Raw genomic sequence first — 13,353 nt, forward strand, 5'->3', positions numbered from 1 at the left:
TGGTAGAGGCGGACCAATTCCATGGCCTCCACACTCTCCTGACCTCAACCCTCTTGACTTTCATTTATGGGGGCATTTGAAAGCTCTTGTCTACGCAACCCCGGTACCAAATATAGAGGCTCTTCGTGTTCGTATTGTGGACGGCTGTGATACAATAAGCCATTCTCCAGGGCTGCATCAGTGCATCAGGGATTCCATGTGATGGAGGGTGGATGCACGTATCCTCGCTAATGGAGGACATTTTGAACATTTCCTGTAACAAAGTGTTTGAAGTCACACTGGTACGTTCTGTTGCTGTGTGTTTCCATTCCATGATTAATGTGTTTTGAAGAGAAGTAATAAAATGAGCTCTAACATGGAAAGTAAGCATTTCCAGACACATGTCCACATAACATATTTTCTTTCTTTGTGTGTGAGGTATGTTTCCTGAAAGTTTGGCTGTACCTTTTTGTAACACCCTGTATACAAGCTATATGAGTTTGCAGAGCATTTGAGCAAATTGGGGAGTAAAATTTTGTCACAGCATTTCAAAATTACAAAAGAAGTAATGGAGGGATGCTGCTTGCCTCCAACATTGTTTAAAATATACATCCAGAAGGCCTCAGACTTCTAGAGTAGGAAATGTGCAGTTTTTGGCATTCAGATAACAAAGGATCTATGTATGTACACTTTTGTTCTTCATAGATCATCAGCTAGTGGTGGCTAGTGAGGAGGCTGATTTATGCTGAGAAAATTATTAGAAGAATATGATAAGTGGGGACTGAAAATAAATTTTGAAAATACTGAACAACTGTGCAGTGGAGAAAGTGTACAAAACATAATAGTAGATGATCAGTACTTCAAGACACATGAAAATTTTAAATTTAATTAGTAGCCCATGAAAAAACAGCAATCCAGGAGCTAAACCCTCTGTTATGGTCTTCTCAGATAAGTTGGAAAGTGAAGAGGACGATGTATAAAAGTATCGCAGAGTCAATAAAAAAGAAATTAAGAATTGTAGAAAGATCACATAGAATATCTCCACGAGACCACGTAATGAATACAAGAGTAGGTAAAAGGCGCAGACTTGAGACAGCTCACAGATAAAATATGAGAATCGCAGATCACCTGTTACGCTCTTACAATGTGATTGATCGGTGCCCAAAAATGATCTCCCCCTAGAGAAGAAGGAGAAGAGGAAGACTGAAGGTTGCCTTCTTACAAGAGGTAAGGGAGGTCATGAGAAAAAGAGAAAGAGAAGAAGACTAGGAAGCACGGGAAGATTGAAACCGATGGCAACAGATATGTGGGATGCACGACAGCTCTAGAAATCTCACAGGAGAGAGAGGGGAGCAGGCAAGGGCAGAAAGAAGTGTGGTGTTGCAGGTACGGTTGGGGAAGGATGGCTAATGGCACCAAAGGAGGCAGCAAGTGTACGAATATAAATGTGGAGAGGAAGAGGTGGCAGCTATATGAGATAGGAATGTGGCACGCGGTATGAGCACGGTTACTGCACCGGTGAGTTCGTGCAGCAGTGACGCGGAGAAGTGGAGTGGGAGGGGGTGACGGAACAGAGGAATGGGAAATGTACGGAAGAGGGTGTGGGGATGAGTGAAGTTAGGGTCCTGGTGCTGTGTGGAGGTGGGTGTATGGCAAGGGGCTAGCAAAAATTGTGACTTTTCACAATTAATACCAGATAAGGTGTGGAAGCCCATTTGAGAAATTAAGACAGGGACAGAACCCAGCCATGATGGTGTTTCAGTAGTAATTGTTAAAACTGAGTCAAATAGAAATGGAACGTAAAAAACATTTGTAGGATGTGCACAGCTAAAGGAAATTGCCTGAAACTGAAACTATGAAGGAGACAAACACCACACACAGAACTACAGACCTATCTGCTTCCTCTCTATAATGTTAAAATTATTCACTAAAATCATCAAGAGATGCATTAAAAATTGAATTTTGATCCTTTGAACATGCTACAAATTGTAAATAAAATTAAAGAACTGAGCAATGAATATGAATTACATCTTTGAATTGGATTAATAGATTTTGAGAATGTTTTGACTCGATTTTGAGAAAACTTGGTAGTAACAGACCTTGAGGTATGAGACATTCATTTGACCTATGTTATTAAACCGAATGATATTTACACCAATGCTACATCTTCCATTAGACTTCATGTGGCGACTGAAAAATTCAGAACTGAAAGAATAGTCAAGCAAAGGTGGTTCATATCATCAAGGTGATTCTCTGCACCCCTAGAGGAAGTCTTCAAATTCGTAGACTGGGAAATTGGAGGAAAAATGAGTGTTAATGGAATGTACCTGAACCTCTTTCATTTTGCTTTGACATTATACTGTTTGCCTCTAATACAGATAATCTTCAACAGGTAAAGGACGAACTTAATAAGGTATGAAACTTTCCTGGCAGATTAAAACTGTGTGCCGGACCGAGACTCTAACTCGGGACCTTTGCCTTTCGCGGACAGGTGCTCTACCGACTGAGCTATCCGAGCACAACTCACGCCCTGTCCTCACAGCTTTACTTCCGCAAGTACCTCGTCTCCTACCTCCCAAACTTTACGGAAGCTCTCCTGCGGAGAGTTTTAATCTGCCAGGAAAGTTTCATTTCGGCGCACACTCTGCTTCGGAGTGAAAATCTCATTCTTAATAGGGTATGTTTGAAAGTAGGCCTGAAAAGTCATAGTAAGACTAAATTAATCATTAATCAACTCATTGAAAAGAAAATTCTACGCAATACCAGTGAGATTGTAGAGAAAGTAGATGGATTTTTGTATGTAGGGGAGTTGAAGGGAACTGGACGTTCACAAAAAAAAGTAAACAGTAGGATAAAAGTGACCAGGAGTGCTTTTAAAACTAAACTTCCAGTGTGTCTGAAATGTAAAGTTGGCAGTTGTGTGCGTTCCCAAGTTTGATCTATCACAATGAAGTTGGGACTTCTAATATTAAAAACTATTAAAAATTGAAGATTGCTGAGTATTATTTATTGCAGGCTGGAAGTAATTAGAAAAGACATGAAAACAAACAAATGGATCATTAAACAGGCTGAAGTGGAAGATTGAATAATGACTGAAATTCATCAGGTTACCTTCCATTAGGAACTTGGGTGCACTCAACGACTGTGATATGACTTTCAGATGACAGAGCACAGCAATCAATTGCCCATTTCTTGCAGGTTTTATTTGGTAAATCTAGATATCGCCTAGTGCCTAGCTTGAACATACTGTGACAGAAGCCCGAACAACAGGGGACTTGACATACTATAACATGCATTGATAATTGCTAGGCACTAGCTGAAATCTTGATTTGCCAAGTCAAACCTGCAAGAAAAGGATGACTGATTACTGTGCTCTATCATCTACCTCTACATCTACATCATTCTTCGCAAGCCACCTAATGGTGTGTGGCAGAGGGTACTTTCGTTACCACTATTTGATCCCTCCAACCCTGTTCCATTCGCGAATAGTGTGAGGGAAGAAAGAGTGTCGGTAAGCCTCTGTATTGGCTCTAATTTCTCAAATTTTCTACTCGTGGTCAATATGCGAGATGTGTGTGAGGGGAAGTAATATGTTGTCCGACTTATCCTGAAAAGTGCTGTCCCAAAATTTCAATAGTAAATCTCCCCGTGATGCGCAACACGTCTCTTGTAATGTCTGCCAATAGAGTTTGTTTACCATCTCTGTAACACTCTCTCACCAGCTAAACGATCCTGTGATGAAATGCTCCGTTCTTTGTTAGATCTTCTCTATCTCCTGTATCAGTCCTACCTTATAGGGATCCCAGACAGATGAAAAATAGTCAAGAATTGAGCGAACAAGCACCTTATAAGCCACTTATTTTGTGGACGAGTTACATTTCCTTAAGATTCTTCCAATGAATCTGAGTCTGGTATCTGCTTTTCCCACTATCTGTTTTACGTGGTCATTCCACTTGAGGTCACTGTGGATAGTTATGCCTTGATACTTTACGGCAGATGCTGTCTCCAGCTGTTTGTAATCAATAGTGTAGCTGTACAGTAGTGGATTTCTTTCCCTATGTATGTGCAATATGTTACATTTATTTACATTCAGGGTCAACTGCCAGAGCCTGCACCATTCATCAATTCTCTGCAGGTCGTTCTGCAAACTGTGTAATCTGTGAATAGCCTTAAAGAGCATCCAACACAAATTGAAAATCTGCTCTGATACTCCATAAGCTTGTATTTTTTTCATTAAACAGCAATGTGGGACAGTGTCAAATGCCTTACTGAAATCGAGGAACATGGCATCAACCTGAGTGCCGTTGTCCACTGCGCTGTGGATCTCATCGAGGAACAGAGCGAGCTGAGTTTCGCAGGATCTCTGTTTGTGAAATCCATGGTGATTTTCATAGAGGAGATGTTCATTTTCCAAGCACATCATAATTCTTGAGCATAAAACATGTTCCATAATTCTACAACAGATTGACATAAACGATATGGGTCTGTAATTGTTTGGATCTGTCTTACAGCCTTACTTAAAAATGGGAATGAACTGTGCTTTTTTCCAACCGTTAGGTACCTGTCATTGCTCAAGCGATCTACAATAAATTACTACTAGAAGGGGAGCAAGTTTTCCTCATAATCTTTATAGAATCTTATAGGTATCTCATATGGTCTGATGCTTTACCTCTACTAAGCAATTGTAGCTGCTTTTCAGCTCCATGATCGGTTATCTCAATATCTGCCATTTCAATGTTCGTATGAAGATTGAAAGGAGGGACTGTGTTACGATCTTCCACAGTGAAACAACTTCGGAAGACCGAATTCAGTATTTCAGCCTCCTCTCCGTTAGCTTCCATTTCGTTGTTGGTGTGGTCGCTGAGAGATTGAATAGATGATTTTCACCCACTTACTGGTTTTACATACAACCAAAATCTCTTAGGGCTTTTACTAAATTCGGTTGACAACATCTTGCTTTCAAAATCATTGAACACTTCTCTCATTCCTCTCCTTACGTTCATTTTCACTTCGTTCAGCTTTTGTTTGTCAGCTAGGTTTTTACTTCTCTTGAATCTGAGATGAAGTGCTCTTTAAACAAAGAGCGCTTTTCTGACATGGCTATTAAACCATGGTGGATCTTTCCCATCCCTTAAAACCTTACTCAGAACTACTTATCGAGGGCATATTGGATGATGACTTTGAATTTTTTCCATTTGTTCTCCACATCTTCATCCTCATCACTGAATATTTGATGCTGACTGCTGAGATATTCTGAAATTTATATCCTGTCACCCTTGCTGAGCAAATATATCTTCCTACCTTTCTTAAGACTTCTGGTCAGGTGACTACAGGGTTATAAACACAAAATCAAATAGGGGTAATGCAGGAGTAGGTTTAATAATGAATAGGAAAATAGGAATGCGGGTAAGCTACTACAAACAGCATAGTGAACGCATTATTGTGGCCAAGATAGATACGAAGCCCACACCTACTACAGTAGTACAAGTTTATATGCCAACTAGCTCTGCAGATGATGAAGAAATTGAAGAAATGTATGATGAAATAAAAGAAATTATTCAGTTTGTGAAGGGAGACGAAAATTTAATAGTCATGGGTGACTGGAATTCGAGTGTAGGAAAAGGGAGAGAAGGAAACGTAGTAGGTGAATATGGATTGGGGGACAGAAATGAAAGAGGAAGCCGCCTGGTAGAATTTTGCACAGAGCACAACATAATCATAACTAACACTTGGTTTAAGAATCATGAAAGAAGGTTGTATACATGGAAGAACCCTGGAGATACTAAAAGGTATCAGATAGATTATATAATGGTAAGACAGAGATGTAGGAACCAGGTTTTAAATTGTAAGACATTTCCAGGGGCAGATGTGGACTCTGACCACAATCTATTGGTTATGACCTGTAGATTAAAACTGAAGAAACTGCAAAAAGGTGGGAATTTAAGGAGATGGGACCTGGATAAACTAAAAGAACCGGAGGTTGTACAGAGATTCAGGGAGAGCATAAGGAGCAATTGACAGGAATGGGGGAAATAAATACAGTAGAAGAAGAATGGGTAGCTTTGAGGGATGAAGTAGTGAAGACAGCAGAGGATCAAGTAGGTAAAAAGACGAGGGCTAGTAGAAATCCTTGGGTAACAGAAGAAATATTGAATTTAATTGATGAAAGGAGAAAATATAAAAATGCAGTAAATGAAACAGGCAAAAAGGAATACAAACATCTCAAAAATGAGATCGACAGGAAGTGCAAAATGGCTAAGCAGGGATGGCTAGAGGACAAATGTAAGGATGTAGAGGCCTATCTCACTAGGGGTAAGATAGATACCGCCTACAGGAAAATTAAAGAGACCTTTGGAGATAAGAGAACGACTTGTATGAATATCAAGAGCTCAGATGGAAACCCAGTTCTAAGCAAAGAAGGGAAAGCAGAAAGGTGGAAGGAGTATATAGAGGGTCTATACAAGGGCGATGTACTTGAGGACAATATTATGGAAATGGAAGAGGATGTAGATGAAGATGAAATGGGAGATATGATACTGCGTGAAGAGTTTGACAGAGCACTGAAAGACCTGAGTCGAAACAAGGCCCCCGGAGTAGACAATATTCCATTGGAACTACTGACGGCCCTGGGAGAGCCAGTCCTGACAAAACTCTACCATCTGGTGAGCAAGATGTATGAAACAGGCGAAATACCCTCAGACTTCAAGAAGAATATAATAATTCCAATCCCAAAGAAAGCAGGTGTTGACAGATGTGAAAATTACCGAACTATCAGCTTAATAAGTCACAGCTGCAAAATACTAACACGAATTCTTTACAGACGAATGGAAAAACTAGTAGAAGCCAACCTCGGGGAAGATCAGTTTGGATTCCGTAGAAACACTGGAACACGTGAGGCAATACTGACCTTACGACTTATCTTAGAAGAAAGATTAAGGAAAGGCAAACCTACGTTTCTAGCATTTGTAGACTTAGAGAAAGCTTTTGACAATGTTGACTGGAATACTCTCTTTCAAATTCTAAAGGTGGCAGGGGTAAAATACAGGGAGCGAAAGGCTATTTACAATTTGTACAGAAACCAGATGGCAGTTATAAGAGTCGAGGGACATGAAAGGGAAGCAGTGGTTGGGAAGGGAGTAAGACAGGGTTGTAGCCTCTCCCCGATGTTGTTCAATCTGTATATTGAGCAAGCTGTAAAGGAAACAAAAGAAAAATTCGGAGTAGGTATTAAAATTCATGGAGAAGAAATAAAAACTTTGAGGTTCGCCGATGACATTGTAATTCTGTCAGAGACAGCAAAGGACTTGGAAGAGCAGTTGAATGGAATGGACAGTGTCTTGAAAGGAGGATATAAGATGAACATCAACAAAAGCAAAACAAGGATAATGGAATGTAGTCTAATTAAGTCGGGTGATGCTGAGGGAATTAGATTAGGAAATGAGGCACTTAAAGTAGTAAAGGAGTTTTGCTATTTGGGGAGCAAAATAACTGATGATGGTCGAAGTAGAGAGGATATAAAATGTAGGCTGGCAATGGCAAGGAAAGCGTTTCTGAAGAAGAGAAATTTGTTAACATCCAGTATTGATTTAAGTGTCAGGAAGTCATTTCTGAAAGTATTCGTATGGAGTGTAGCCATGTATGGAAGTGAAACATGGACGATAAATAGTTTGGACAAGAAGAGAATAGAAGCTTTCGAAATGTGGTGCTACAGAAGAATGCTGAAGATTAGATGGGTAGATCACATAACTAATGAGGAAGTATTGAATAGGATTGGGGAGAAGAGAAGTTTGTGGCACAACTTGACCAGAAGAAGGGATCGGTTGGTAGGACATGTTCTGAGGCATCAAGGGATCACCAATTTAGTATTGGAGGGCAGCGTGGAGGGTAAAAATCGTAGAGGGAGACCAAGAGATGAATACACTAAGCAGATTCAGAAGGATGTAGGTTGCAGTAGGTACTGGGAGATGAAAAAGCTTGCACAGGATAGAGTAGCATGGAGAGCTGCATCAAACCAGTCTCAGGACTGAAGACCACAACAACAACAACCTTTCTTAACTTCCCTTTTAGCACCCATTGTTATAGATGCTGTCACAGTCTTATGATCACTGATACCTTACTCTACAGTAACTAATTTGATAAGTTCAGGTCTGTTTGTTGCCAGGAGGTCTCAGGCGTTACCCTCATGAGTTGGTTCTGTAACTATCTGCTCAAAGTCATTTTTGGACAAGACATCTAGAACAATGCCACATGAATCCCTGTCTCTGGTACCAATTTTGGTGGCATAACACTCATAATCTATACCTAGCAAGTTGAAGTCACCTCCTATTACAACAGCATGATCAGGAAAATTACTAATGCTATTCTGCAAGTTCTCTCCGAAGCGCTCTATAGCTACAGGTTCTGACCCAGGTGGTGTATTAAAGCATCCGATCACCAATTTTGACCGTTCTTTGATGCTCAGTTTCACTCAAATTAATTCACATTCAGAATCCGTGATAACCTTGCTAGATTTTATTGAGTTTTTACTGCAATAAACACGCTGCCACCTTTGTTGACTAACCTATCCTTACGACAAACATTCCAATCATAACTTAGGATTTGGTTGTCATTGACGTCTGGTTTCAACCAGCTTTCTTTTCCCAATACTATCTGTGCATTATAACCTTCAGTAAGTGATACTAATTCTTGGACCTTTCCTTGGATGCTCCTGCAGTTAACTAAATTCATATTAATCTTTTCTATCTCTGATTTGTGAGTAACCAAGACTCTCTGAGGTCACTGTGGCTGATTTAATGGGCAAATTGTCTTTGATCCGAAGGAAGGGATTCTCTAACCTAAAAAAGTCCCACGCACACTCCACTACCATAGCAGGTGCTTCATGTGAGTAGTGCTCACCCGACTTATTACGGGGAACCCTGAAATTTGGCACCCAATAGCAGAGGTCAAGAAATTCGCATCCGATACCACTGCTGAGTTATCTGAGCCTCTGGTTTAGACCTTCCACTCTGCTCCAAACCAGAGGACTGTGGTATGATGCTACAAATTGACAGCTTAGCATACACCTCGCATCTGTTGCTAGTTGCATTCACCAAATGAACCAGCCGCTGAAAGGAGCCGAGGATGGCCTCAGAACACAAGCAGCAGATGTCATTCACGCAGACATGTACCACTACATGCAGCCGAGTGCACCCATTGTGCTCGATTGCTGCTGGCAGGGCTGCCTCCACATGACAAATGAGACCGCCTTGCCTGCTATCTCCCTGAGGGGCTCCATCACCCACCTAACATTGGAGCACCCAATGACAAGCATACCCACCCTATATACTTGTCCGGACTGGGCAGGAAAATCGACCACTGGCCTAACAGGAGAGGCATCCCATGCTGGCTTGGAGTTATCATCAGCACTGGGTAGCACCTCGTATCTGTTGCTAAGACATAGGGAGCCAGCTGAATGGCCTGCTCCCTCTTTCACCTTCCCTCTAGTGACACGCGAACCCACCACTGTCTACCACCCACTGTGGAGCGAAGACGGACCAGTCAGATGTTGGGTATCAGAAGCTGCTGCAACATCCGGGTCACCAGGGGCTTCCAGTGGCACCAAAGGTGTTGCAGGTCTCGTCACTGGCGCCCCGATGTCACGTGCGCAAGACTACAGAAAGAAATAAAACTTAGTCATAACTGTCTTGTCTTGATGTCCATTACTAACAACACAACACTGACATGTTAAAATTTCAGAAACAATGTGCTGCTTCAGTTTTTATTAAGGATTATACAAAGAAAGGCATTGATGATGGACATGTTAAGCAGCAGTACAGCTTTGCACATGAAGTTGTAGTACTTAGTAGTAGTTGTTAGTAGTCGTAGAACTGAATCTAATGAGTATTTCATTATAGGTACTGCAAAAACTTTCAGCATCAAAATATTTCTTATTTGATTTTAGAAACTTGAAGAGATGGCACTAGAATAATAAAAGACACATAACAGGTCGTTCACCTGCAAAGTTTAAGAAGAAATGCAGTTGTTACATCCAAATATATGTTTCTTAACATTAACTCACTGGTTAACAGTTCATCCTAATGTATTTCTGTGAGAGGAAAGTAACACATTTAAAGCCAATAATTTTCAAATCAATATGCTGCATTTTAAAGCTCTTGGAGTGATAATTTATGACCATGGTGATATTTAAAGTGTGTTTCATTCTGGTTTCAAATCTAATTTTGATTTTTCTGTGTCCTGTAATTTTTTTGTACAAATCATGTCTGAAGTTCTAGCTGGAATCCCATTTTTTCTAATGGGATTTTTTAAAATTACATTATAAATAAATTGTATTGTGTACCTTATGTAGAATCATTGTACACTGCATTAGAGTACACAATGGTACATGTTCACTTAAAACGCTAATAATTACAATGAAAACACAACATATGTATGAGAATTTAGTTGCCCTTCACTGATTTCAGTGCAAAAAGTTCTTTGTGACATGGAGGAAATTTCTGTTTCTTGATTGTCTTCCTGCACCAATCTCTTATCTCTTTAGCATAAAACAATAGTTAACCATCATGTTTGCATTCCATCTTCTCTGGTATCACTTCTCCATTACCTTGATGTCCTAGTGGAACCGTTCTCCTTGTTTTTGACCAACATCGCCAAGATTCGCAGGGAAAAAATCAATATGGGGCTATAGAAAATGCATCTTAATTTCATCAAACTCTGCAACATTATGTTAACCATGGTATTATAATTTGGATGTTTGTTGTTGCTCAGAAAGTTGGCCTCTACTTCTGTAAATGAAACCCTAGCCCTTTGTCCACTGGATCTGTTGTATTTTCAAACAAATTGTCTTTCATTAAATTTCTGATCTGTGACCCCACAAAGATCCCTTCTGTAAGTTTCTCATAAGACACAGTTGGAAATCTTGTTACCAAGTCAACACCTTTTGGAAGTGCTTTTGTGAACTGTTTCATTAGTCCAAGCTTAATGTGAAGAGGAGGTAATAGTTTCTTGCTTGGTTGAACAGTTGGTTCATTTATTATATTCCATGAACCGGGTTGTAGGGTTTATCTTTCAGGCCAGCTAGTTGCCTTCCAATGCTTGCCTTTGGCTGGTTGTTCCACTCACAAATGAAACATGGCATATTTGTGTAGCTGGATTGTTGACAGGGCAACATGTCAACTACTTTCAAATCCCCACATATTGTCCAAGGATGTTTTTCATAGTTCATGTATCCCAACTCAGCCTTGAGATTTACAAATGTCCTCTTATGGTATACTGAGCCCAACGTATTTCTGTTATGTAAAAGTCCACATTTCAGGCTGTTCTGATGAGTCTATAAACAACCTCCACTGACTTGGATCATAAGTAAATTCAATAAACTGAGAATATTACACAAAAAACCATATGATCTTCTTTAAAGAATTTTATTTATTTCTTTTCTGTGTTTCTGTACCGAGAGAACAGTAATCAAGAAGGTGATTTTGCTTTCAGTCTTAACCCAAGCAGTTCAGTGGCATCTTTTGTCAGATTCAAGTCACGAGTTAAATCATTCAGTTTGTTTTAACTAAATAATTCTGGTGCAGAATCTTCTTTCAGCTTTTAATCATCGCTATCATTGCATTCATTGTCTAAGCTGCACCCCCAGTGCAAATCTTGAAGAATGGAAGATAGAATTGAATAGGGAGAGATTCACTATACATAACTGATTGTAAGGAGAAAAGTTAAGATATTTTATATGATTCTTACTTTTTATGGTATGACCTTCAGTGTTAACCATAAAAAATAAAAAAAAAAAATTCACAGGATTTTGCAGCTCCCTCCAAACCATGGGAATTGCAAAAGGCATTGATTTCTGCACAGTCTGTATCCCTCAACATATGTCTGCATACCTTGTGTGGTGCCGAACTTTTGTCTTGATCACCAAGCCTTATACTAAGTAGTAATAGACATTTATCACAAAACTGTTAATGTCCTATCTTTGCTTAGCAATTACATAGCTACTACAAATATGAGATAATACTTTTGGGTTATTCAAACATTTGAGGGAACTCATTTTTAAGAAACAGTAAAACTACATACAGCAGCACAAATATAACCTCACAACACTATACTCATTGTTGACATGCTAAAGATTACCACCTAACAGCCAGATGGGTTTGAGAAGTGTGGTCAACTACTCCATCTTACTAAAATAAATTTCACGTACTTGCAATCAAATTTCTGTCTGTGGAACTTAGGTTTAAACAAAAGTGAGTTTACTTGATTTGTGAAAAATGTGATGGAAAAAAACTAGTAGCAGATTTGAAATGAGTACAAAAAAGTATTTCAGGAACAGTGAAAATTACACAAACATAAAAAAAAAAACATGTTGCTTAGTGTAATTGTAGCTTTTTGTTTTGGTTAAGCGTTGATACTGCAACTGGTCTAGTCAAGCTCATGATCTAATGCTTCTTAAAACTCTCATTTGTTCATAATTTCAAAGTACATGATAATTGGGAACCTTTGTTCTTTCAGGTTACGCCAAGAAAGAAGTTTAAATGTCCAGAATGCACAAATACAGAAATGCTGTCAGCTGATCTCAATCATATGATGGAAAGATCACAGTGCATTGATAGATTTGCTGCAGTGTATGGAACAATGCCTCTTCAGACAGTTGAATTTAGAGCTGATCCTGTTTTATACAAGGACAATTTCCCTGAGAAACTAAAAAGATTCAATGACATTGGTAGTTTATAAGTGATTTTGTACATGTAGCGACACCATTAATTTTGAGGACTAGTGTAGTGCCTGTAGAACCAGTGATGAGATTATGTAAAATCCGCAGACACTAATAATGTACTGTTGTGTTTGGAAGGAACGTGGTACATTTCAGAAATATTTTTGTATAAAGAAAAAGGTCAAAAGTGTGCGAGTGAGTGAGCAACATTTTATACTCTTTTGTTTTAATTTTATTCATGTGTTGTGCCATAGAATTTTATTTATTAAAAGTTTCATTATAACGGTTTTATTATTATTGGTAATTTCTCTATTGTTTTTGTGATTTTTACGTGTTTTCTTGCTCTACATTTTTTGTGCTTTAGATAAAAAGAAACAGAGAAAGCAGTATGATGTATTGGTTAGTCCAATAAATTACCATCCAGACGAAAACTGTACATTTGGATTCTGTCTATTGCAACAACAGTAATAGATTGTAAGTACAATGTGTGTCTGAAAATGCGGTGAATCATATCAAAACAAAAACAGAAGATATGAACTAAATCTTTATTCAGTTTCAGACTTATCCTTATTGATTGCATACCTTTGACACTGTGTCTACACTAACAGAAAACTGCAGGTGCAAATTCTTTTGGAATCAATACAAAAATTGTGGTCTAACGTCTT

At 39.1% G+C, this 13,353-nt stretch overlaps 1 protein-coding gene across 1 annotated transcript in view; it reads left to right on the forward strand.

The window, feature by feature from the left end:
* The window catches only part of LOC124721527 (exostosin-2), a 100,628-nt gene extending 87,645 nt beyond the window's left edge, over positions 1-12,983 (forward strand). The window contains exon 10 of the mRNA XM_047246544.1: positions 12,487-12,983. Coding sequence (XP_047102500.1) covers positions 12,487-12,708 — 222 coding nt within the window. The 3' untranslated portion in view covers positions 12,709-12,983. The remainder of the gene's footprint in view (positions 1-12,486) is intronic.
* The last annotated feature ends 370 nt before the right edge of the window (positions 12,984-13,353 follow it).

The sequence above is a fragment of the Schistocerca piceifrons genome, chromosome X, assembly GCF_021461385.2.
Source record: "Schistocerca piceifrons isolate TAMUIC-IGC-003096 chromosome X, iqSchPice1.1, whole genome shotgun sequence".
Lineage (NCBI taxonomy): Eukaryota > Metazoa > Arthropoda > Insecta > Orthoptera > Acrididae > Schistocerca > Schistocerca piceifrons.